At 42.9% G+C, this 24,831-nt stretch overlaps 1 protein-coding gene across 1 annotated transcript in view; it reads right to left on the minus strand.

Moving 5' to 3' along the window:
* Positions 1-48: 48 nt before the first annotated feature.
* Positions 49-24,831, minus strand: part of miox (myo-inositol oxygenase) — a 28,494-nt gene continuing 3,711 nt past the window's right edge. Inside the window, exons 4-10 of the mRNA XM_084334786.1 lie at positions 20,383-20,545; positions 19,892-19,959; positions 18,276-18,385; positions 17,226-17,293; positions 3,427-3,476; positions 2,749-2,861; positions 49-1,256 (exon numbers count right to left, since the gene is read on the minus strand). Of these exons, the coding sequence (XP_084190912.1) occupies positions 1,148-1,256; positions 2,749-2,861; positions 3,427-3,476; positions 17,226-17,293; positions 18,276-18,385; positions 19,892-19,959; positions 20,383-20,545 (681 nt within the window). The 3' untranslated portion in view covers positions 49-1,147. The remainder of the gene's footprint in view (positions 1,257-2,748; positions 2,862-3,426; positions 3,477-17,225; positions 17,294-18,275; positions 18,386-19,891; positions 19,960-20,382; positions 20,546-24,831) is intronic.

Raw genomic sequence — 24,831 nt, forward strand, 5'->3', positions numbered from 1 at the left:
CCCCCCCCCCCCCCCCCCAATTTTTTTTTATAATTTCAGGTAATTAACATTACATATCTCTTGTTGTGGAATTAACACAACATTATGCATACTTTTGACAATAAATAAAATCAGAATTTGTTCTTACTTGCTTGCCTGGGTAAATAAAGGTTATAGAAATGTAAAAAAAAAAAAAACCGATACCGATATTTTCCGATATCACATTTTAATGCCGATATCGGCCGATAATATCGGACATCCCTACTTTATAGAGCAGGTTTCTACAGTAACAACATGACACCTTTATAGAGCAGGGTTCTACAGTAACAACATGACACCTTTATAGAGCAGGTTGCTGCAGTAACATGCAGTGATGGATTCTGCTTTAAAGGGAAGGTGGTGTTTTGGACCAAGTACTAGTGCAAAGCAATGGGATATGAAGCCATACCTTATCAAAATGGCCTATAGCTATGTATATACATACAGATAGCTTTTGTAGTAATAAATCATGGCATTTGTTGGAAAGGTTGTGTGCTATTTTAAGAGCAATGGTTTCATACCCCCATTGACTTACACTACTAGCATGGCTAACACATGCTATTAAGAGACCTTGTGTCGATGAACTAAAATGGTGTGAAAACGTTTTTAAAGTCCTAAGCTTTGTTTATTGATCCAGAACCTTCCCTTTAAAACTAGCTAAAATATACATAGAGTTAAAGGTATAAATCTTTCTAAAAGCTCTGAATATATTGTAATTTTTTTTATAAAATAAAGAAATTACATAAAGATTGTATTTATAGCACCTTTAAGTAACATTCCAGTATGGCAAGAATGTTATTATTACTGTATAAAGCACACTCCCAGGGGCTCATACAGAAAAAAGCATTTCATGATAAAGTATTCTGTATTTTACTATGACAATTAATAAACAAACATGAAACTTGAACTTGAAACTTGCATAGTGTTACTTTCTATAACATTTTAGATGTAAACATGTTAAGTGATCAGTCTGTACTCATCACCTTCTCTACTATGATTAGTTGAGGTGTTTGCTGTGATGCTCAGTGGGGGGCGTGTCCATGATGACCTAAACACTTCAGCTCAGTGGGGGGCGTGTCCATGATGACCTAAACATTTCAGCTCAGTGGGGGGCGTGTCCACGATGACCTCACCACTTCAGCACTCCTGGGCAGTACTTGTCGATGAGAGACTGGTAGTAGGGCTTCAGGCTCTCTACGTCAGGCATGTCCGTGGTCTTGGTGTAGAGGTCAAACTTACTGCAGTCAAAGCAGAGGTCAGAGGTCAGCGCAAACCGGGGAAGACTGATGAACTGTGTGTGTGTGTGTGTGCATCATAGAATTACAATGGATATAAAGGGTGTTTCCTTGAAGGATATGTTCACTATTTCTCAACACTATTTCTGACCTTGAGAAACAGTTTGAAAACAAGTATATAATTTAACAAACAAATCGGGTGATCATGAGTATATAATTTAACAAACAAATCAGGTGATCATGAGTATATAATTTAACAAACGAATCAGGTGATCATGAGTATATAATTTAACAAACAAATCGGGTGATCATGAGTATATAATTTAACAAACAAATCAGGTGATCATGAGTATATAATTCAACAAACGAATCAGGTGATCATGAGTATATAATTCAACAAACAAATCAGGTGATCATGAGTATATAATTCAACAAACGAATCAGGTGATCATGAGTATATAATTCAACAAACGAATCAGGTGATCATGAGTATATAATTCAACAAACGAATCAGGTGATCATGAGTATATAATTCAACAAACGAATCAGGTGATCATGAGTATATAATTCCAGTTGTTATTCTGTCTGTTTTGATTATTCTGGTTTCCTAATGTCATCCTCTCAGCCACCGTACGCTAGTAACTATATAAACCCCTATAGAGGCCCAGTCCCTCCCCTTCAGCTAACCACCACGGACCCTATTTGGGGGGAAATACTGTATGTAGGGTATGTAGGGTATACTGTATGTAGGGTATGCTGTGTCAAAGGTGAAAGACAAATAATTATTTGATCCTTTTTTAGTTCTGCCATGAATTACACATATGACCTCTGTCAATTTAAAAGATAATTCTGCAAATCAAGAAAGTTGATTGACAAGCAAGTTAGATTAGATTTGATTAAATTTGATTAGATTTTTTCTTTTTAATTGTTTGTGTAAAACTCTTTATTGTGGGGATTGTACTCTTGTGTTTTTATATTGTATTCTTGTGTTTTTATATTGTACTCTTGTGTTTTTATATTGTATTCTTGTGGTTTTATATTGTATGTTTTTAACATTGTCTGTACTGTACGTGGCACCAAGACAAATCCCAATCAACATTGTTGAAATGGCAATAAAGTTTCTATCTATCTATCTAAAATGTATTGTCATAATACAGCACACGCGTACAGTACAATGAAAAAAGGTTTGGCATCCAGCCAGAGTGCAAATGTAACCGTAAAGTGCAACAGTAATATACAGGTGATTAAACTGGGTATAAAATATATACATTAGTACTACTGAGTAATAGTGCTAATCATCAGATGTATGTACAGAGTTGTAGTATTAATAATATGTAAAGTGATACAGGTATAAATACACTATGGTAGTAAGTCATACTGGCCAGCAGCGTAACTAGTAAGAGTAGGTCAGGGATATGTACAGATAATAATAGATATAAAAGTGAGGGGAGGGGCTTCTCCTCTCTGTATCCATAAGAAGGAGGAAGTGACATACTTGAACTCTTGGACCCAAGGCAGCATGCGCAGGTCTTTATCATTACAGAGATGCATGTAATCTCCATGGGAATGCCAGGGGTAGAAGGAGTGGAAACGGATCATATACAGACCCTAGAGAGGGAGACAGAGAGAGAGAGAGTCTTTCTTTATGTCATTCTCAGGTTGGGATTTCTTTCCACCCTGCACCGTTTTTGATGTATTTTTTTTATTTGATTTTAATTCTTTATTTCGAACATGTAATAAAAAAATACAAACAATATAAAATCAAAACAAATAATTGAAAAAGAAATTAAATGGAAAAAATATATAAATAAACAAAAGCAAAACATAACTCAATTTACATGTTGGAAAAGGAGTAGGAAGAAGTGTACACTTATTTAATCCTACCCCTTTTCCACTACTCAAATGAGTGTACTAATTTAAATCCGTACAAAACAAATATATATATATATATATATGTAGTAGTAGTAGTAGTAGTAGTTTTATTCAGTCATCTCAATACAATATACATCATTTAACAATATTTGATTTTACAGTGACTGAACAGGTACAGACTGAAGCATAATGCTTATATATGCCTGTCCTATATTTATATGCAAAACAAACAGAAAACGATATATGTAAAACATGAAATAATATGGTCAATACCAGGGAACAGAGTCAGTCACTCGCTCACCTCCTCTGGAAGTGAGCACTTGTTGAACTTCATCACCCTGTAGAGATACTCTGTGGAGAAGAGTGAGAGGAGGAGAGTGAGACAGGAGAAGAGTGAGATACTCTGTGGAGTAGAGTGAGAGGAGAAGAGTGAGATACTCTGTGGAGAAGAGTGAGAGGAGAAGAGTGAGATACTCTGTGGAGAACAGGAGAGGAGGAGGAGAGTGAGATACTCTGTGGAGAAGAGTGAGAGGAGGAGAAGAGTGAGATACTCTGTGGAGAACAGGAGAGGAGGAGAAGAGTGAGATACTCTGTGGAGAAGAGTGAGAGGAGAAGAGTGAGATACTCTGTGGAGAACAGGAGAGGAGAAGAGTGAGGTACTCTGTGGAGAACAGGAGAGGAGAAGAGTGAGGTACTCTGTGGAGAACAGGAGAGGAGAAGAGTGAGGTACTCTGTGGATAACAGGAGAGGAGAGGAGTGAGATACTCTGTGGAGAACAGGAGAGGAGAAGAAGAGTGAGATACTCTGTGGAGAACAGGAGAGGAGAAGAAGAGTGAGGTACTCTGTAGAGAACAGGAGAGGAGAAGAGTGAGATACTCTGTGGAGAACAGGAGAGGAGGAGAAGAGTGAGATACTCTGTGGAGAACAGGAGAGGAGAAGAGTGAGATACTCTGTGGAGAACAGGAGAGGAGGAGAGTGAGATACTCTGTGGAGAACAGGAGAGGAGGAGAAGAGTGAGATACTCTGTGGAGAACAGGAGAGGAGAAGAGTGAGATACTCTGTGGAGAACAGGAGAGGAGAAGAGTGAGATACTCTGTGGAGAACAGGAGAGGAGAAGAGTGAGATACTCTGTGGAGAACAGGAGAGGAGTGAGATACTCTGTGGAGAACAGGAGAGGAGAAGAGTGAGATACTCTGTGGAGAACAGGAGAGGGGGAGAAGAGTGAGATACTCTGTGGAGAACAGGAGAGGAGAAGAAGAGTGAGATACTCTGTAGAGAACAGGAGAGGAGAAGAGTGAGATACTCTGTGGAGAACAGGAGAGGAGAGGAGTGAGATACTCTGTGGAGAACAGGAGAGGAGAAGAAGAGTGAGATACTCTGTGGAGAACAGGAGAGGAGAAGACGAGTGAGATACTCTGTGGAGAACAGGAGAGGAGAAGAAGAGTGAGATACTCTGTGGATAACAGGAGAGGAGAAGAAGAGTGAGATACTCTGTGGAGAACAGGAGAGGAGGAGAAGAGTGAGATACTCTGTGGAGAACAGGAGAGGAGGAGAAGAGTGAGGTACTCTGTAGAGGAGAGGAGAGGAGAAGAGTGAGATACTCTGTGGAGGAGAGGAGGAGAGTGAGGTACTCTGTGGAGAACAGGAGAGAGAGTGAGGTACTCTGTGGAGAACAGGAGAGGAGAAGAGTGAGGTACTCTGTGGAGGAGAGGAGAAGTGTGAGGTACTGTGTGGAGAACAGGAGAGGAGAAGAGTGAGGTACTCTGTGGAGAACAGGAGAGGAGGAGAAGAGTGAGATACTCTGTGGAGAGGAGGAGAGGAGGAGAAGAGTGAGGTACTCTGTGGAGGAGAGGAGAGGAGAAGAGTGAGATAATCTGTGGAGGAGAGGAGCAGCAGAGTGAGACACTCTGTGGAGGAGAGGAGAAGAGTGAGGTACTCTGTGGAGAACAGGAGAGGAGAAGAGTGAGGTACTCTGTGGAGAACAGGAGAGGAGGAGAAGAGTGAGATACTCTGTGGAGAACAGGAGAGGAGAAGAGTGAGATAATCTGTGGAGGAGATGAGAGGAGCAGCAGAGTGAGACACTCTGTGGAGGAGAGGAGAAGAGTGAGGTACTCTGTGGAGAACAGGAGAATAGGAGAAGAGTGAGAGACTGTGGAGAACAGGAGAGGAGAAGAGTGAGATGCACAGATGTTGTCTCACATAAGACACTTGAAGGCCTCAGCTATTGAAGAGGTTAATAAATGAATGTGTCGTGGTTGTATGTGGTTAAAACAAAGCGGGGCTCGCAACTCACTTTTGATGCTCCAAGGTGTTTTAATTGTGACAAATAATAGCAGCAGATACAATGTTTCGACCCTTCCGGTCTTTTTCAAGTACTACTGTTTTATGTACTATACTGTTATTACAGTTTGGCTCAGCGCCAAGGAACGGAGGATGTGCGTTATTTATTTTTATGTATGTGGTGACATCAATGTAATTATAAATATGACATTAGATATTGAGGAGGTAGCTAACTAAATTAAAGGAAATTGAATTACCGTCTCCTCCAGAGTCAGACAAGAAGATACTGTAGATACTGGTCAGTTTCCTCTCTGTGCGTTCTGAAAGCGATCCGGCTGCAAGCTATAGCCTATAGCTTAGCACAAACGAGCGGATACGGACCAGCTAGCCTAGCTGTTGGACAAAAACACCTCTGCCGGAGTTTTAAGCTATTATAGGCTAGCTGGTCCGTATCCGCTTGCATTCATTTGTGCTAAGCTATGCTGCTAGCTTGTAGCCAGATAGCTTTCTGCTGAACCCACAGAGCGGAGATTGGTATTATATCCGATAAAGACGTGCATGTTAGGCAGGGACTATACAGATGAAAACTAGCTCATTCGCTAATTCTGTTCCATTTACATTGATGTGGAAACTGAAGATGTTGATTAATGTGCACTGTCCCCGGGTATTTAAAAAAATATATAAACGTAAACGTATCTCCTCGTCTGACTCTGGAGAAGACGGTAAAACGTATCTCTTTGTCTGACTCTGGAGAAGACGGTAAAACGTATCTCCTTGTCTGACTCTGGAGAAGACGGTAAAACGTATCTCCTTGTCTGACTCTGGAGAAGACGGTAAAACGTATCTCCTTGTCTGACTCTGGAGAAGACGGTAAACGTATCTCCTTGTCTGACTCTGGAGAAGACGGTAAAACGTATCTCCTTGTCTGACTCTGGAGAAGACGGTAAAACGTATCTCCTTGTCTGACTCTGGAGAAGACGGTAAAACGTATCTCCTTGTCTGACTCTGGAGAAGACGGTAAAAACGTATCTCCTTGTCTGACTCTGGAGAAGACGGTAAAACGTATCACCTTGTCTGACTCTGGAGAAAACGGTAAAAACGTATCTCCTTGTCTGACTCTGGAGAAGACGGTAAAACGTATCTCCTTGTCTGACTCTGGAGAAGACGGTAAAACGTATCTCCTTGTCTGACTCTGGAGAAGACGGTAAAACGTATCTCCTTGTCTGACTCTGGAGAAGACCGTAAAACGTATCTCCTTGTCTGACTCTGGAGAAGACGGTAAAACGTATCTCCTTGTCTGACTCTGGAGAAGACGGTAAAACGTATCTCCTTGTCTGACTCTGGAGAAGACGGTAAAAACGTATCTCCTTGTCTGACTCTGGAGAAGACGGTAAAACGTATCTCCTTGTCTGACTCTGGAGAAGACGGTAAAACGTATCTCCTTGTCTGACTCTGGAGAAGACGGTAAAACGTATCTCCTTGTCTGACTCTGGAGAAGACGGTAAAACGTATCTCCTTGTCTGACTCTGGAGAAGACGGTAAAACGTATCTCCTTGTCTGACTCTGGAGAAGACGGTAAAACGTATCTCCTTGTCTGACTCTGGAGAAGACGGTAAAACGTATCTCCTTGTCTGACTCTGGAGAAGACGGTAAAACGTATCTCCTTGTCTGACTCTGGAGAAGACGGTAAAACGTATCTCCTTGTCTGACTCTGGAGAAGACGGTAAAACGTATCTCCTTGTCTGACTCTGGAGAAGACGGTAAAAAACGTATCTCCTTGTCTGACTCTGGAGAGACGGTAAAACGTATCTCCTTGTCTGACTCTGGAGAAGACGGTAAAAACGTATCTCCTTGGGGAGCTCCAGTAGCTCACTGCGTACCTCGAGCGCTATTTCTGCGCCGGGGACAACTGTGCTCGTCACGGATCTGGGGTTAGCGAGTTCGATTCCCGGACTGCAGCCGTATCTTTCTCAGAGTGTCTTCCCCCCATCTGTACCCATTCAAACCTGTTTCTGTCGGTCATTCTTGACCAGAGAAAAATGCGATAAACGCAAAAAAGAGCCAGCGGAATGGCCAAAGTTAAAAAAAAAAAAAAACGTATCTCCTTGTCTGACTCTGGAGAAGACGGTAAAACGTATCTCCTTGTCTGACTCTGGAGAAGACGGTAAACCGTATCTCCTTGTCTGACTCTGGAGAAGACGGTAAAACGTATCTCCTTGTCTGACTCTGGAGAAGACGGTAAAAACTTATCTCCTTGTCTGACTCTGGAGAAGACGGTAAAACGTATCTCCTTGTCTGACTCTGGAGAAGACGGTAAAACGTATCTCCTTGTCTGACTCTGGAGAAGACGGTAAAACGTATCTCCTTGTCTGACTCTGGAGAAGACGGTAAAACGTATCTCCTTGTCTGACTCTGGAGAAGACGGTAAAACGTATCTCCTTGTCTGACTCTGGAGAAGACGGTAAAAACGTATCTCCTTGTCTGACTCTGGAGAAGACGGTAAAACGTATCACCTTGTCTGACTCTGGAGAAAACGGTAAAAACGTATCTCCTTGTCTGACTCTGGAGAAGACGGTAAAACGTATCTCCTTGTCTGACTCTGGAGAAGACGGTAAAACGTATCTCCTTGGCTGACTCTGGAGAAGACGGTAAAACGTATCTCCTTGTCTGACTCTGGAGAAGACGGTAAAAACGTATCTCCTTGGGGAGCTCCAGTAGCTCACCGCGTACCTCGAGCGCTATTTCGGCGCCGGGGACAACCGTGCTCGTCACGGATCTGGGGTTAGCGAGTTCGATTCCCGGACTGCAGCCGTATCTTTCTCAGAGTGTCTTCCCCCCATCTGTACCCATTCAAACCTGTTTCTGTCGGTCATTCTTGACCAGAGAAAAATGCGATAAACGCAAAAAAGAGCCAGCGGAATGGCCAAAGTTAAAAAAAAAAAAAAAAACGTATCTCCTTGTCTGACTCTGGAGAAGACGGTAAAACGTATCTCCTTGTCTGACTCTGGAGAAGACGGTAAAACGTATCTCCTTGTCTGACTCTGGAGAAGACGGTAAAACGTATCTCCTTGTCTGACTCTGGAGAAGACGGTAAAAACGTATCTCCTTGTCTGACTCTGGAGAAGACGGTAAAACGTATCTCCTTGTCTGACTCTGGAGAAGACGGTAAAACGTATCTCCTTGTCTGACTCTGGAGAAGACGGTAAAACGTATCTCCTTGTCTGACTCTGGAGAAGACGGTAAAACGTATCTCCTTGTCTGACTCTGGAGAAGACGGTAAAACGTATCTCCTTGTCTGACTCTGGAGAAGACGGTAAAAACGTATCTCCTTGTCTGACTCTGGAGAAGACGGTAAAACGTATCTCCTTGTCTGACTCTGGAGAAGACGGTAAAACGTATCTCCTTGTCTGACTCTGGAGAAAACGGTAAAAACGTATCTCCTTGTCTGACTCTGGAGAAGACGGTAAAACGTATCTCCTTGTCTGACTCTGGAGAAGACGGTAAAACGTATCTCCTTGTCTGACTCTGGAGAAGACGGTAAAACGTATCTCCTTGTCTGACTCTGGAGAAGACGGTAAAACGTATCTCCTTGTCTGACTCTGGAGAAGACGGTAAAACGTATCTCCTTGTCTGACTCTGGAGAAGACGGTAAAACGTATCTCCTTGTCTGACTCTGGAGAAGACGGTAAAACGTATCTCCTTGTCTGACTCTGGAGAAGACGGTAAAACGTATCTCCTTGTCTGACTCTGGAGAAGACGGTAAAACGTATCTCCTTGTCTGACTCTGGAGAAGACGGTAAAACGTATCTCCTTGTCTGACTCTGGAGAAGACGGTAAAAAACGTATCTCCTTGTCTGACTCTGGAGAGACGGTAAAACGTATCTCCTTGTCTGACTCTGGAGAAGACGGTAAAAACGTATCTCCTTGGGGAGCTCCAGTAGCTCACTGCGTACCTCGAGCGCTATTTCTGCGCCGGGGACAACTGTGCTCGTCACGGATCTGGGGTTAGCGAGTTCGATTCCCGGACTGCAGCCGTATCTTTCTCAGAGTGTCTTCCCCCCATCTGTACCCATTCAAACCTGTTTCTGTCGGTCATTCTTGACCAGAGAAAAATGCGATAAACGCAAAAAAGAGCCAGCGGAATGGCCAAAGTTAAAAAAAAAAAAAAACGTATCTCCTTGTCTGACTCTGGAGAAGACGGTAAAACGTATCTCCTTGTCTGACTCTGGAGAAGACGGTAAACCGTATCTCCTTGTCTGACTCTGGAGAAGACGGTAAAACGTATCTCCTTGTCTGACTCTGGAGAAGACGGTAAAAACGTATCTCCTTGTCTGACTCTGGAGAAGACGGTAAAACGTATCTCCTTGTCTGACTCTGGAGAAGACGGTAAAACGTATCTCCTTGTCTGACTCTGGAGAAGACGGTAAAACGTATCTCCTTGTCTGACTCTGGAGAAGACGGTAAAACGTATCTCCTTGTCTGACTCTGGAGAAGACGGTAAAACGTATCTCCTTGTCTGACTCTGGAGAAGACGGTAAAAACGTATCTCCTTGTCTGACTCTGGAGAAGACGGTAAAACGTATCACCTTGTCTGACTCTGGAGAAAACGGTAAAAACGTATCTCCTTGTCTGACTCTGGAGAAGACGGTAAAACGTATCTCCTTGTCTGACTCTGGAGAAGACGGTAAAACGTATCTCCTTGGCTGACTCTGGAGAAGACGGTAAAACGTATCTCCTTGTCTGACTCTGGAGAAGACGGTAAAAACGTATCTCCTTGGGGAGCTCCAGTAGCTCACCGCGTACCTCGAGCGCTATTTCGGCGCCGGGGACAACCGTGCTCGTCACGGATCTGGGGTTAGCGAGTTCGATTCCCGGACTGCAGCCGTATCTTTCTCAGAGTGTCTTCCCCCCATCTGTACCCATTCAAACCTGTTTCTGTCGGTCATTCTTGACCAGAGAAAAATGCGATAAACGCAAAAAAGAGCCAGCGGAATGGCCAAAGTTAAAAAAAAAAAAAAAAACGTATCTCCTTGTCTGACTCTGGAGAAGACGGTAAAACGTATCTCCTTGTCTGACTCTGGAGAAGACGGTAAAACGTATCTCCTTGTCTGACTCTGGAGAAGACGGTAAAACGTATCTCCTTGTCTGACTCTGGAGAAGACGGTAAAAACGTATCTCCTTGTCTGACTCTGGAGAAGACGGTAAAACGTATCTCCTTGTCTGACTCTGGAGAAGACGGTAAAACGTATCTCCTTGTCTGACTCTGGAGAAGACGGTAAAACGTATCTCCTTGTCTGACTCTGGAGAAGACGGTAAAACGTATCTCCTTGTCTGACTCTGGAGAAGACGGTAAAACGTATCTCCTTGTCTGACTCTGGAGAAGACGGTAAAAACGTATCTCCTTGTCTGACTCTGGAGAAGACGGTAAAACGTATCTCCTTGTCTGACTCTGGAGAAGACGGTAAAACGTATCTCCTTGTCTGACTCTGGAGAAAACGGTAAAAACGTATCTCCTTGTCTGACTCTGGAGAAGACGGTAAAAACGTATCTCCTTGGGGAGCTCCAGTAGCTCACCGCGTACCTCGAGCGCTATTTCGGCGCCGGGGACAACCGTGCTCGTCACGGATCTGGGGTTAGCGAGTTCGATTCCCGGACTGCAGCCGTATCTTTCTCAGAGTGTCTTCCCCCCATCTGTACCCATTCAAACCTGTTTCTGTCGGTCATTCTTGACCAGAGAAAAATGCGATAAACGCAAAAAAGAGCCAGCGGAATGGCCAAAGTTTAAAAAAATAAAACGTATCTCCTTGTCTGACTCTGGAGAAGACGGTAAAACGTATCTCCTTGTCTGACTCTGGAGAAGACGGTAAAACGTATCTCCTTGTCTGACTCTGGAGAAGACGGTAAAACGTATCTCCTTGTCTGACTCTGGAGAAGACGGTAAAAACGTATCTCCTTGTCTGACTCTGGAGAAGACGGTAAAACGTATCTCCTTGTCTGACTCTGGAGAAGACGGTAAAACGTATCTCCTTGTCTGACTCTGGAGAAGACGGTAAAACGTATCTCCTTGTCTGACTCTGGAGAAGACGGTAAAACGTATCTCCTTGTCTGACTCTGGAGAAGACGGTAAAACGTATCTCCTTGTCTGACTCTGGAGAAGACGGTAAAAACGTATCTCCTTGTCTGACTCTGGAGAAGACGGTAAAACGTATCACCTTGTCTGACTCTGGAGAAAACGGTAAAAACGTATCTCCTTGTCTGACTCTGGAGAAGACGGTAAAACTTATCTCCTTGTCTGACTCTGGAGAAGACGGTAAAACGTATCTCCTTGTCTGACTCTGGAGAAGACGGTAAAAACGTATCTCCTTGGGGAGCTCCAGTAGCTCACAGCGTACCTCGAGCGCTATTTCGGCGCCGGGGACAACCGTGCTCGTCACGGATCTGGGGTTAGCGAGTTCGATTCCCGGACTGCAGCCGTATCTTTCTCAGAGTGTCTTCCCCCCATCTGTACCCATTCAAACCTGTTTCTGTCGGTCATTCTTGACCAGAGAAAAATGCGATAAACGCAAAAAAGAGCCAGCGGAATGGCCAAAGTTAAAAAAAAAAAAAAAAACGTATCTCCTTGTCTGACTCTGGAGAAGACGGTAAAACGTATCTCCTTGTCTGACTCTGGAGAAGACGGTAAAACGTATCTCCTTGTCTGACTCTCGAGAAGACGGTAAAACGTATCTCCTTGTCTGACTCTGGAGAAGACGGTAAAACGTATCTCCTTGTCTGACTCTCGAGAAGACGGTAAAACGTATCTCCTTGTCTGACTCTGGAGAAGACGGTAAAACGTATCTCCTTGTCTGACTCTGGAGAAGACGGTAAAACGTATCTCCTTGTCTGACTCTGGAGAAGACGGTAAAACGTATCTCCTTGTCTGACTCTGGAGAAGACGGTAAAAAGTATCTCCTTGTCTGACTCTGGAGAAGACGGTAAAAACGTATCTCCTTGTCTGACTCTGGAGAAGACGGTAAAACGTATCTCCTTGTCTGACTCTGGAGAAGACGGTAAAGCGTATCTCCTTGTCTGACTCTGGAGAAGACGGTAGACTATAGTCGAGGTCAGCCCTAGAAGACGGTAAGCGTATTGTTTTCCACATTGTTGGCTATAGTTCCTTTATGCTGTTACAGCAAATGTGTGATGACTTCGATGACAATGACGTACAGTATGGCTTTAGATAACGAGGAGGCAACTCCATTGTGTCCCAATGTCATTGTGTAGTTTGGTGTGAAGAGTAGGTCCATACAGTAAGACCAGGTCCGTACAGTAGTTTGATGTGGAGACCAGGTCCGTACAGTAGTTTGATGTGGAGACCAGGTCCGTACAGTAGTTTGGTGTGAAGACCAGGTCCATACAGTAGTTTGGTGTGGATAATCACCAGAGGCCTCACGATACGATTATTATCACAATACTTAAGTCACGATCAGGGTTTCCGTTAGAAAAAATTGTTGCGTAGATTTCAATCTACCGGTCAAATGAGAGAAATTCCGGTCAGAGTTTATTGAGCTTAAAAACAATTGATAGGCAAAAGAATGACAACAAAACAAAAGAATGACATCATCAAGGCATGTAGATTTATAATATTTTTACTTAAAACTAGGCTACTTTTGCGTATAAAGTCATTATATTCCAAATAAAATAAGTCCCGAGACTCGTGCTGCTGCCGACTTTAAATCAAATAGGTGTCTGTGGGCAGTCGCCCGACATTAATAAACAACAGTCTGTTATAATCACATTTTTATGAGCTAACGAATTCCGTTATATTGGACATTTGTATTAATTATATCAAGCGAAGAACTGAGAAATTTGGCAGAGAGAGACGGCAACATTATCGTGGGTTTGTGTGACGACTCTCTCTCTCTCCACCTCCCAATGATTTATTTGCGAGAGTATGTCGATGCAGAGCAGCAGATTCAGCTGTTATTGGCTCTTTTCTGGGGACCGCACAGCAGCGCCCCCCACCCAACATTGAATTGAAAATGGCTGAATTGGAGTACTGCTGGAGTACTGCATTGTGCTGCTGCTGCTCCGGCTCTGCAGCTTCACAAAAGTTCGCACACCCAGCACTAAGCTCTCGCTGACAACGTCGTTGTCATTATTAGAAGCAACGCTTAAACAAATGTAATGATTGTTTCGTTCATCGCATAGGCTATTTAATTTTAGCCTATTTTAATACAATTCAAATAATCAAATTGTGCTTAGAAGACGGTAAAACGTATCTCCTTGTCTGACTCTGGAGAAGATGGTAAAACGTATCTCCTTGTCTGACTCTGGAGAAGACGGTAAAACGTATCTCCTTGTCTGACTCTGGAGAAGACGGTAAAACGTATCTCCTTGTCTGACTCTGGAGAAGACGGTAAAAAGCATCTCCTTGTCTGACTCTGGAGAAGACGGTAAAAACGTATCTCCTTGTCTGACTCTGGAGAAGACGGTAAAACGTATCTCCTTGTCTGACTCTGGAGAAGACGGTAAAGCGTATCTCCTTGTCTGACTCTGGAGAAGACGGTAGACTATAGTCGAGGTCAGCCCTAGAAGACGGCAAGCGTATTGTTTTCCACATTGTTGGCTATAGTTCCTTTATGCTGTTACAGCAAATGTGTGATGACTTCGATGACAATGACGTACAGTATGGCTTTAGATAACGAGGAGGCAACTCCATTGTGTCCCAATGTCATTGTGTAGTTTGGTGTGAAGACTAGGTCCATACAGTAAGACCAGGTCCGTACAGTAGTTTGATGTGGAGACCAGGTCCGTACAGTAGTTTGATGTGGAGACCAGGTCCGTACAGTAGTTTGGTGTGAAGACCAGGTCCATACAGTAGTTTGGTGTGGATAATCACCAGAGGCCTCACGATACGATTATTATCACAATACTTAAGTCACGATCAGGGTTTCCGTTAGAAAAAATTGTTGCGTAGATTTCAATCTACCGGTCAAATGAGAGAAATTCCGGTCAGAGTTTATTGAGCTTAAAAACAATTGATAGGCAAAAGAATGACAACAAAACAAAAGAATGACATCATCAAGGCATGTAGATTTATAATATTTTTACTTAAAACTAGGCTACTTTTGCGTATAAAGTCATTATATTCCAAATAAAATAAGTCCCGAGACTCGTGCTGCTGCCGACTTTAAATCAAATAGGTGTCTGTGGGCAGTCGCCCGACATTAATAAACAACAGTCTGTTATAATCACATTTTTATGAGCTAACGAATTCCGTTATATTGGACATTTGTATTAATTATATCAAGCGAAGAACTGAGAAATTTGGCAGAGAGAGACGGCAACATTATCGTGGGTTTGTGTGACGACTCTCTCTCTCTCCACCTCCCAATGACTTATTTGCGAGAGTATGTCGATGCAGAGCAGCAGATTCAGCTGTTATTGGCTCTTTTCTGGGGACCGCACAGCAGCGCCCCCCACCCAACATTGAATTGAAAATGGCTGAATTGGAGTACTGCTGGAGTACTGCATTGTGCTGCTGCTGCTCCGGCTCTGCAGCTTCACAAAAGTTCGCACACCCAGCACTAAGCTCTCGCTGACAACGTCGTTGTCATTATTAGAAGCAACGCTTAAACAAATGTAATGATTGTTTCGTTCATCGCATAGGCTATTTAATTTTAGCCTATTTTAATACAATTCAAATAATCAAATTGTGCTTAGAAGACGGTAAAACGTATCTCCTTGTCTGACTCTGGAGAAGATGGTAAAACGTATCTCCTTGTCTGACTCTGGAGAAGACGGTAAAACGTATCTCCTTGTCTGACTCTGGAGAAGACGGTAAAACGTATCTCCTTGTCTGACTCTGGAGAAGACGGTAAAAAGCATCTCCTTGTCTGACTCTGGAGAAGATGGTAAAAACGTATCTCCTTGTCTGACTCTGGAGAAGACGGTAAAACGTATCTCCTTGTCTGACTCTGGAGAAGACGGTAAAGCGTATCTCCTTGTCTGACTCTGGAGAAGACGGTAGACTATAGTCGAGGTCAGCCCTAGAAGACGGCAAGCGTATTGTTTTCCACATTGTTGGCTATAGTTCCTTTATGCTGTTACAGCAAATGTGTGATGACTTCGATGACAATGACGTACAGTATGGCTTTAGATAACGAGGAGGCAACTCCATTGTGTCCCAATGTCATTGTGTAGTTTGGTGTGAAGACTAGGTCCATACAGTAAGACCAGGTCCGTACAGTAGTTTGATGTGGAGACCAGGTCCGTACAGTAGTTTGATGTGGAGACCAGGTCCGTACAGTAGTTTGGTGTGAAGACCAGGTCCATACAGTAGTTTGGTGTGGATAATCACCAGAGGCCTCACGATACGATTATTATCACAATACTTAAGTCACGATCAGGGTTTCCGTTAGAAAAAATTGTTGCGTAGATTTCAATCTACCGGTCAAATGAGAGAAATTCCGGTCAGAGTTTATTGAGCTTAAAAACAATTGATAGGCAAAAGAATGACAACAAAACAAAAGAATGACATCATCAAGGCATGTAGATTTATAATATTTTTACTTAAAACTAGGCTACTTTTGCGTATAAAGTCATTATATTCCAAATAAAATAAGTCCCGAGACTCGTGCTGCTGCCGACTTTAAATCAAATAGGTGTCTGTGGGCAGTCGCCCGACATTAATAAACAACAGTCTGTTATAATCACATTTTTATGAGCTAACGAATTCCGTTATATTGGACATTTGTATTAATTATATCAAGCGAAGAACTGAGAAATTTGGCAGAGAGAGACGGCAACATTATCGTGGGTTTGTGTGACGACTCTCTCTCTCTCCACCTCCCAATGACTTATTTGCGAGAGTATGTCGATGCAGAGCAGCAGATTCAGCTGTTATTGGCTCTTTTCTGGGGACCGCACAGCAGCGCCCCCCACCCAACATTGAATTGAAAATGGCTGAATTGGAGTACTGCTGGAGTACTGCATTGTGCTGCTGCTGCTCCGGCTCTGCAGCTTCACAAAAGTTCGCACACCCAGCACTAAGCTCTCGCTGACAACGTCGTTGTCATTATTAGAAGCAACGCTTAAACAAATGTAATGATTGTTTCGTTCATCGCATAGGCTATTTAATTTTAGCCTATTTTAATACAATTCAAATAATCAAATTGTGCTTAGACTCAGGGAATTATTTTCACCGGACATTAAGACCGGAGAGATTAAATATGTCGGACTTCAACAGATTTTGCCGGTCAAATACCGGTAATTACCGGCTAACGGAAACGCTGGTCACGATACGATAGTATTGCGCTTAAAAATAAATTGCGCTATGCTGAGTATTGCGATATTAATATTGCGATATATTACGAACGATGTATTACCTTTTTTCAACTGCAAAGTCAAACTTTGAAAAGTTTATTTTATTAGATAAAACATGTTGACAGTCATCTCACTTCAATAATTTTTATTGCACCAAATGGGTTTTTCTCAAGCAGACAGATGTCAACACTGTAATCTGTGTTGCATGTACCTGACAAACTGAACTGTTTGTATTACAGACATATTCTAACTCAACTGAATGCACACGTGTGCGTGTGCGTGTGTGTGTGTGTGTGTGTGTGCGTGCGTGTGTGTGTGTGTACTACTGTACTATTACAGGTATTGAAATGAACAATGCAACTTCCTTATACAAAAGAAATATATAATAATAAAGAAATAAAAAAAATTATTATTATTTGCATAATAGAATATTGATACAGTATCGCCGCGCAAAGTATCGCGATACTATACTGTATCTATATTTTCCCCCACCACTGTGCAGCAGGTCCCTACCGTCGTGGCCCCAGGACATGAGCACCCGGTCCAGGCCGCAGCGTGGCTCATAGATGCCGTACTCTGTGCTGGAGAAGGACACGCTGTCAGACAACCTCAGAACATCTGCTCTGCTCGGTGTGGCAATGAAACAAGATCTTGATTACTCAAGATTAGATTAGATTAGATTAGATTAGATTAGATTAGATTAGATTAGATTAGATTAGATTCGATTCTGAAGTACAGTACAACGAAAAGAAGTTTGGCATCCAACCAGAGTGCAACTGTAACAGTAAAAGTGCAATGGTGATATACAATGTCCAGGTGATTACACTGGGGCTAATATATATATAAATTATACTACTGAGTAATAGTGCTAATCAGATGTATGTACAGAGTTGTAGTATTGATATGTACAGTGATACAGGTATAAAGACACTATGGTAGTAAGTCATACTGGCCAGCAGCGTAACTAGTAAGAGTAGGTAAGGGATATGTACAGATATAGATATAGTATCTACAGATATGTAAAAAGGATTATATGCAGGTATGTACAGACATATGTTAATAGATATATATATGGTAAGAATAAATATATATATATTCAGACAGATATGGATATATATATATATATTATGTAAATATAAATATATAAATGTGTATATATACGTGTATATACAGCACTATTGTACATGCTATCATACAGGGTTATATGGGTTATATGCAGGTGTATAAGTAGGTATATAGAAGGATTATATGCAGGTATATTCAGACATATATGGATATATATATATATTTATATATGTGTAACGGTTGTGACCTCAAACTTCGAACACGGGTCTCCCACACCGTGTGCAACAACACAGACCGCTATACCAAGAGGTGAATTCACTGCTTTGTACCGTGTCTATGCGTCTTTTGAGGATGTGAGAGTGAGTTTAACCCATAGCACCGCTACTCACACCAGCCCTTCTTGACTGCGCTTCACGATACCATCCGTTACATATGCAGTAAAGTTCTATGGGTTATATGCAGGTTATATGCAGGTGTATAACATGTGTGTAGCCCTACTTATAGGCGGGGTTGTTATAGTCCGGGTTCTCCAGGAAGGTTCTGTCTCTGAACACAATAGAGTTCTGGAACTTGCAGCCCACAGGGAACGTGTCCCCGACCACAGCCCACTGCAGAGACACAAAGCCTGGGTCAGTTAACCCTCTCAGCACCACTGCAGAGACACAAAGCCTGGGTCAGTTAACCCTCTCAGCACCACTGCAGAGACACAAAGCATGGGTCAGTTAACCCTCTCAGCACCACTGCAGAGACACAAAGCCTGGGTCAGTTAACCCTCTTAGCACCACTGAGAGAGTGACGTAAAAGTCGCATGACTGTTCAGACTGAGGTCACAAAACCTGACCTGTATCTGATTTAGGACCACATATGAAAGTGGCCCAAATCTGAATTGAAAAGTCCGTCCGTCCGTCCGTCCGTCCGTCCGTCCGTCCGTCCGTCCGTCCGTCCGTCCGTCCGTCCGTCTGTCCGTCTGTCTGTCTGTCTGTCTGTCTGTCTGTCTGTCTGTCTGTCTGTCTGTCTGTCTGTCTGTCTGTGAGTTAGGTAGTTAGTTAGGTAGTTAGCTAGTTAGTTAGGTAGGTAGGTAGGTAGTGAGTGAGTGAGTGAGTGAGTGAGTGAGTGAGTGAGTGAGTTAGTTAGTTAGTTAGTTAGTTAGTCAGTTAGTCAGTTAGTCAGTGAGTTAGTGAGTCAGTTAGGTAGTTAGCTAGCTAGTTAGTTAGTTAGCTACTTAGGTAGTTGGTTAGGTAGTTAGTTAGTAGTGAGTGAGTTAATTAGTTAGTTAGTTAGCTACTTAGTGCATTAGTTAGCTACTTAGGTAGGTAGGTAGGTAGTTCGTTAATCGGTCGGTCAGTTAGTTAGTTAGTCAGTCAGTTAGCTACTTAGTTAGGTAGGTAGGTATGTCGTTAATCGGTCGGTCAGTTAGTTAGTTAGTCAGTCAATCAGTCAGTTAGGTAGTTAGTTAGGTAGATAGTTAGTTAGGTAGTTAGCTAGTTAGTTAGGTAGTTAGTTAGTCAGTAAGTCAGTCCCATCAGTCAGTCAGTCAGTTAGTTACTTAGTTACCTGGGGTTCTCCCAACAGTTAGTTACTTAGTTACCTGGGGTTCTCCCAACAGTTAGTTACTTAGTTACCTGGGGTTCTCCCCACAGTTAGTTACTTAGTTACCTGGGGTTCTCCCAACAGTTAGTTACTTAGTTACGTGGGGTTCTCCCCACAGTTAGTTACTTAGTTACCTGGGGTTCTCCCCACAGTTAGTTACTTAGTTACCTGGGGTTCTCCCCACAGTTAGTTACTTAGTTACCTGGGGTTCTCCCCACAGTTAGTTACTTAGTTACCTGGGGTTAGTTACTTAGTTACTTAGTTACCTGGGGTTCTCCCCACAGTTAGTTACTTAGTTACCTGGGGTTCTCCCCACAGTTAGTTACTTAGTTACCTGGGGTTAGTTACTTAGTTACTTAGTTACCTGGGGTTCTCCCCACAGTTAGTTACTTAGTTACCTGGGGTTAGTTACTTAGTTACTTAGTTACCTGGGGTTAGTTACTTAGTTACTTAGTTACCTGGGGTTAGTTACTTAGTTACCTGGGGTTAGTTACTTAGTTACCTGGGGTTAGTTACTTAGTTACCTGGGGTTCTCCCCACAGCGCCATCATCTTCCCGATGTCATGGATCAGCCCGACCAGCTGGAACCAGTCTGTAGAGGAACAGAGCCACGTTGATGTTCCATGGACACTGTGTGTGTGTGTGTGTGTGTGTGTGTGTGTGTGTCTCTGGCCTGGTCGCCTGAATACTTTAGACAACAAATGTTTGTTTCCGCGTCTCTGATTGGCCAGGTCATTTCTGGTCATGTGACATGTACGCCCAATCGTGGGACCGCAAGTTTCTACACTGGTTAAGCTTAGGCGCTCTTTCGAAGTTGGTTAAGGTTAGAGTTTGTCTTAGAGCATGGCGACAGAACGCCAGGTAGTTTGCAGGCTGTTAGACCCGGAAATAGGCGCAGAACTTGCTGTCCCACGATTGGCGCACATGTCACATGACCTGGCCAATCAGAGCGCAAAACTCGAACGCTGGAAACAAACATTTGTTGTCGAAAGTATTCACGTGGCCTGGTCTCCACCTTGGTCTGGGTGCAGCTTGCGGATGCCCTCGGCAGTCTGGAAAGCATGGAATGAGTTTGGGAAATCCACGTCCGGATCGGACTCATCCACCAGCTGGTCCAGAGACATGATGGCCTGCATCACCCCCATCTGGGCGTGGCCACAGCCGGACCACTCACTGTCCTACAGGGCGGCGCCAGAACGTCATGTTCAAGGTCAGGGGGAAACTTTTGACAGTTTAGTTTAGTTTACTCAGTTTTATTTGATCAGGGACAGTGCATATCAATCAACAGTTATACATTTATAAATGAATACAAATTAAAAACTGTAAATATGCCAACATTAGCAGGGTTGCTATCAGGGGAGGAAACTAACTTTTTGGCTTACCAGCCAACTGGCGAGTATCTGATTTTTTTTACCAGCCAAACAGATTTTTTACCAGACAAAAAAATCGCTAATTGTGATAATTACTTCTTTGTATGTCAAGCCGCGTCAATGTTGTGTATGCATCTGGGTAGGCACACTGTGCCTTTAAGACAGCACGGTGGTCTTACGACAGTGCTGTGAAGTACCGTCAAGTGTTGTGGTAACGTCAGTTGGGTTGGTGTGCTGTTGTGCACAGTGCACTGGTTGAGCTAGCCCCTTTCGTGACTGCGATGTGCAAGCCAGGGGCTTTTGAGCATGAAATAAAATGTCTAACCTTACGTCGTAGTCCGGTGCTTTTTTGGAAACATTATAGTCATAACAGATACACCTAGCTGGCTGCTTTGAGCACACGGGGCTAACGTTAGCTAGCAAGCAGCTATAGCTAAAACGCTAACTAGAAGCTAACCACTGTATACAGTTCCAGTAGACTAACATTACACCTCTGTGATTTAAATGTGTCCTTAGTAACTTATACTCGAGGGTTGTACTAGGGTTGGATGCAGTTCCCCGTTGGTCAGTCTGTCTGTTTTCCATCTTCTGCTGTGTTTAACGTTATCTGTTTGCGAGTGCTCCTGATGGCTAGCCTAGTACCGCGGGACTTTTATTATTATATGTCCGCGGGTTGGCCAGTACTGCGCAAACGTTTATTAAACATTATATGTCCGCGGGTGGTCTTGTGCAGTGCTCTCGTGGCACTGTCAACTAAAGCGAACAATCAGAAGACGCGCACCGTTTGCCAGTGCAGTGATTGCAGAATGTTTTATTTTTTTGTATACTCGCCAGCAGGGGAGGAAACAAACTTTTTGGCTTACCAGCCAACTGGCGGGTATCTGATTTTTTTTACCAGCCAAACGTAAAAAATACTAGCATTTGGCCAGTAAAGTGGCCTAATTTCCTCCCCTGGTTGCTATAGTTTTCAGTTGTTGTAGTCCCTGGGCTAGATGTTTAAGCCAGAAAGAAACAGTAGGGTAATGTGTGTATATAGTGTGCTGATTGACATTACATTACATTACATTTACATTTTGTCATTTAGCTGACGCTTTTATCGAAGGCGACTTACAAGTTCTGTACGACAAGTCATCAGGAAGGACACAACTCTTATAAGCCGAGTAACAATGTTCATCAAAGTGTTGAGTGCTACAGTGTAGGTTAGTTTATTAGGACAAGTGCATGACAGTAAGGTTAGTTAGGGTTAGATATATCATTTATTTCTTTTTATTTCAGATAATGGTTGAAGATGTGCGTCTTTAGTCGACGGCGAAAGATTGGACGGGTTTCGGCTGTCCTATCTGTGGTGGGCAGTTCGTTCCACCATTTGCTGTTTGACTGTAGGGTTATGTGTTTATATAGTGTGCTGTTTGACTGTAGGGTTATGTGTTTATATAGTGTGCTGTTTGACAGTAGGGTTATGTGTTTATATAGTGTGCTGTTTGACAGTAGGGTTATGTGTTTATATAGTGTGCTGTTTGACAGTAGGGTTATGTGTTTATATAGTGTGCTGTTTTACTGTAGGGTTATGTGTTTATATAGTGTGCTGTTTGACAGTAGGGTTATGTGTTTATATAGTGTGCTGTTTGACTGTAGGGTTATGTGTTTATATAGTGTGCTGTTTGACTGTAGGGTTATGTGTGTATATAGTGTGCTGTTTGACAGTAGGGTTATGTGTGTATACAGTGTGCTGTTTGACTGTAGGGTTATGTGTGTATATAGTGTGCTGTTTGACAGTAGGGTTATGTGTGTATACAGTGTGCTGTTTGACTGTAGGGTTATGTGTTTATATAGTGTGCTGTTTGACTGTAGGGTAATGTGTGTATATAGTGTGCTGTTTGACAGTATGGTAATGTGTGTATATAGTGTGCTGTTTGACTGTAGGGTTATGTGTTTATATAGTGTGCTGTTTGACTGTAGGGTTATGTGTTTATATAGTGTGCTGTTTGACTGTAGGGTAATGTGTGTATATAGTGTGCTGTTTGACTGTAGGGTTATGTGTGTATACAGTGTGCTGTTTGACTGTAGGGTTATGTGTGTATATAGTGTGCTGTTTGACAGTAGGGTTATGTGTGTATATAGTGTGCTGTTTGACTGTAGGGTTATGTGTTTATATAGTGTGCTGTTTGACAGTAGGGTTATGTGTGTATATAGTGTGCTGTTTGACTGTAGGGTTATGTGTGTATATAGTGTGCTGTTTGACTGTAGGGTTATGTGTTTATATAGTGTGCTGTTTGACTGTATGGTAATGTGTTTATATAGTGTGCTGTTTGACAGTAGGGTTATGTGTTTATATAGTGTGCTGTTTGACAGTAGGGTTATGTGTTTATATAGTGTGCTGTTTGACTGTAGGGTTATGTGTTTATATAGTGTGCTGTTTGACAGTAGGGTTATGTGTTTATATAGTGTGCTGTTTGACAGTAGGGTTATGTGTTTATATAGTGTGCTGTTTGACAGTAGGGTTATGTGTTTATATAGTGTGCTGTTTGACTGTATGGTAATGTGTTTATATAGTGTGCTGTTTGACTGTATGGTAATGTGTTTATATAGTGTGCTGTTTGACTGTATGGTAATGTGTTTATATAGTGTGCTGTTTGACTGTATGGTAATGTCTTTATATAGTGTGCTGTTTGACTGTATGTACAGGTTGTGCTCCCTGTGTGACAGGTTGTGCTCCCTGTGTGTACAGGTTGTGCTCCCTGTGTGTACAGGTTGTGCTCCCTGTGTGACAGGTTGTGCTCCCTGTGTGTACAGGTTGTGCTCCCTGTGTGACAGGTTGTGCTCCCTGTGTGTACAGGTTGTGCTCCCTGTGTGACAGGTTGTGCTCCCTGTGTGTACAGGTTGTGCTCCCTGTGTGACAGGTTGTGCTCCCTGTGTGACAGGTTGTGCTTCCTGTGTGACAGGTTGTGCTCCCTGTGTGTACAGGTCACAGTGCCCCCAGGTGTGTGCACAGGGAGTTACATAAAGCGGATCCATTCAAAACCCACAAACAAGTGATTCCCATGTCTTCCTCCTTTTGTAATCCTTAGAAGAAGTATTGTATTTTATGTGATCATGAATCAAAACAAAATCATTTTGAGGAGAACCAAACCTTTGCCTTCTCTCATTGCAGTGAAAGGGCAGCTTTTCAGGAGCTTTCTAGCTTCAACCTGTTTCCTCTGAGGACAGTTTGTTTATTCAGTCAACAACATATACCTCAGAGTTTCACATTCCTCTCCCGAAGCTGCATAGTGTACCTTTAACCCTTTCACTGCCGCACTACCAAAACGGTTAACCCTTTCACTGTGACAATACACAGAAGGTTAACCCTTTCACTGCCACACGACAGCCGGTTAACCCTTTCACTGCCACACGACAGAAGAAGGTTAACACACGTCGGTTGTGTGATAGTAAAGGGTTAACCTTCTGTCGTGTGGCAGTGAAAGGGTTAATCTGACAGGGGCACTGCAGGGCAGAACTACCGCCTCTCCTGTTAACTCAAGTATAATGTTTTAGAAGGGTTAACACATGCATCTTTGACATAGAATATGGTACAGTATACATTATGTAAGGTAGGCGATGAGTTGAGAATTGGAGTTGGAGGATCTGTTGGTGGAGAACTCATGTCACACATAATTAAAACATATTATAGCAAATTGAATCTCAGTTGATGTGAAACATACTGAGAGGCTCAAGTATGTGAAGCAGCTGCATGTTTGTGATCTGAATTCCTGAATTCCTTACATTTCACTAGCAGCTCTGACAGCCCTGGGGGCGGAGCTTACTACCCTAACACCAAGTACACAGATACGCACTGTTTACTACCCTAATACCAAGTACACAGACATGCACTGACAAGCACTGTTTACAACCCTAACACCAAGCACACAGAAAGCACCAAATAGCGTTCCAATTTGCTCTGGTTTTGGATTGATTCTTTCCAATGTGTCAGATAGTTTTCTTTTTGTTTTCTTATCTGGTTTAGTCCAGTGTGGTTTCTGTCTGCTGGCTCTGCTTGTGTTTGTGAGCAGAGTCCCAGAACCAACTGGCTGAGCGGGCATCTCTCAAGGGTCTCT

This window comes from Notolepis coatsorum, assembly GCF_963971535.1.
Source record: "Notolepis coatsorum genome assembly, chromosome: 18".
In the NCBI taxonomy this organism is placed as follows: domain Eukaryota; kingdom Metazoa; phylum Chordata; class Actinopteri; order Aulopiformes; family Paralepididae; genus Notolepis; species Notolepis coatsorum.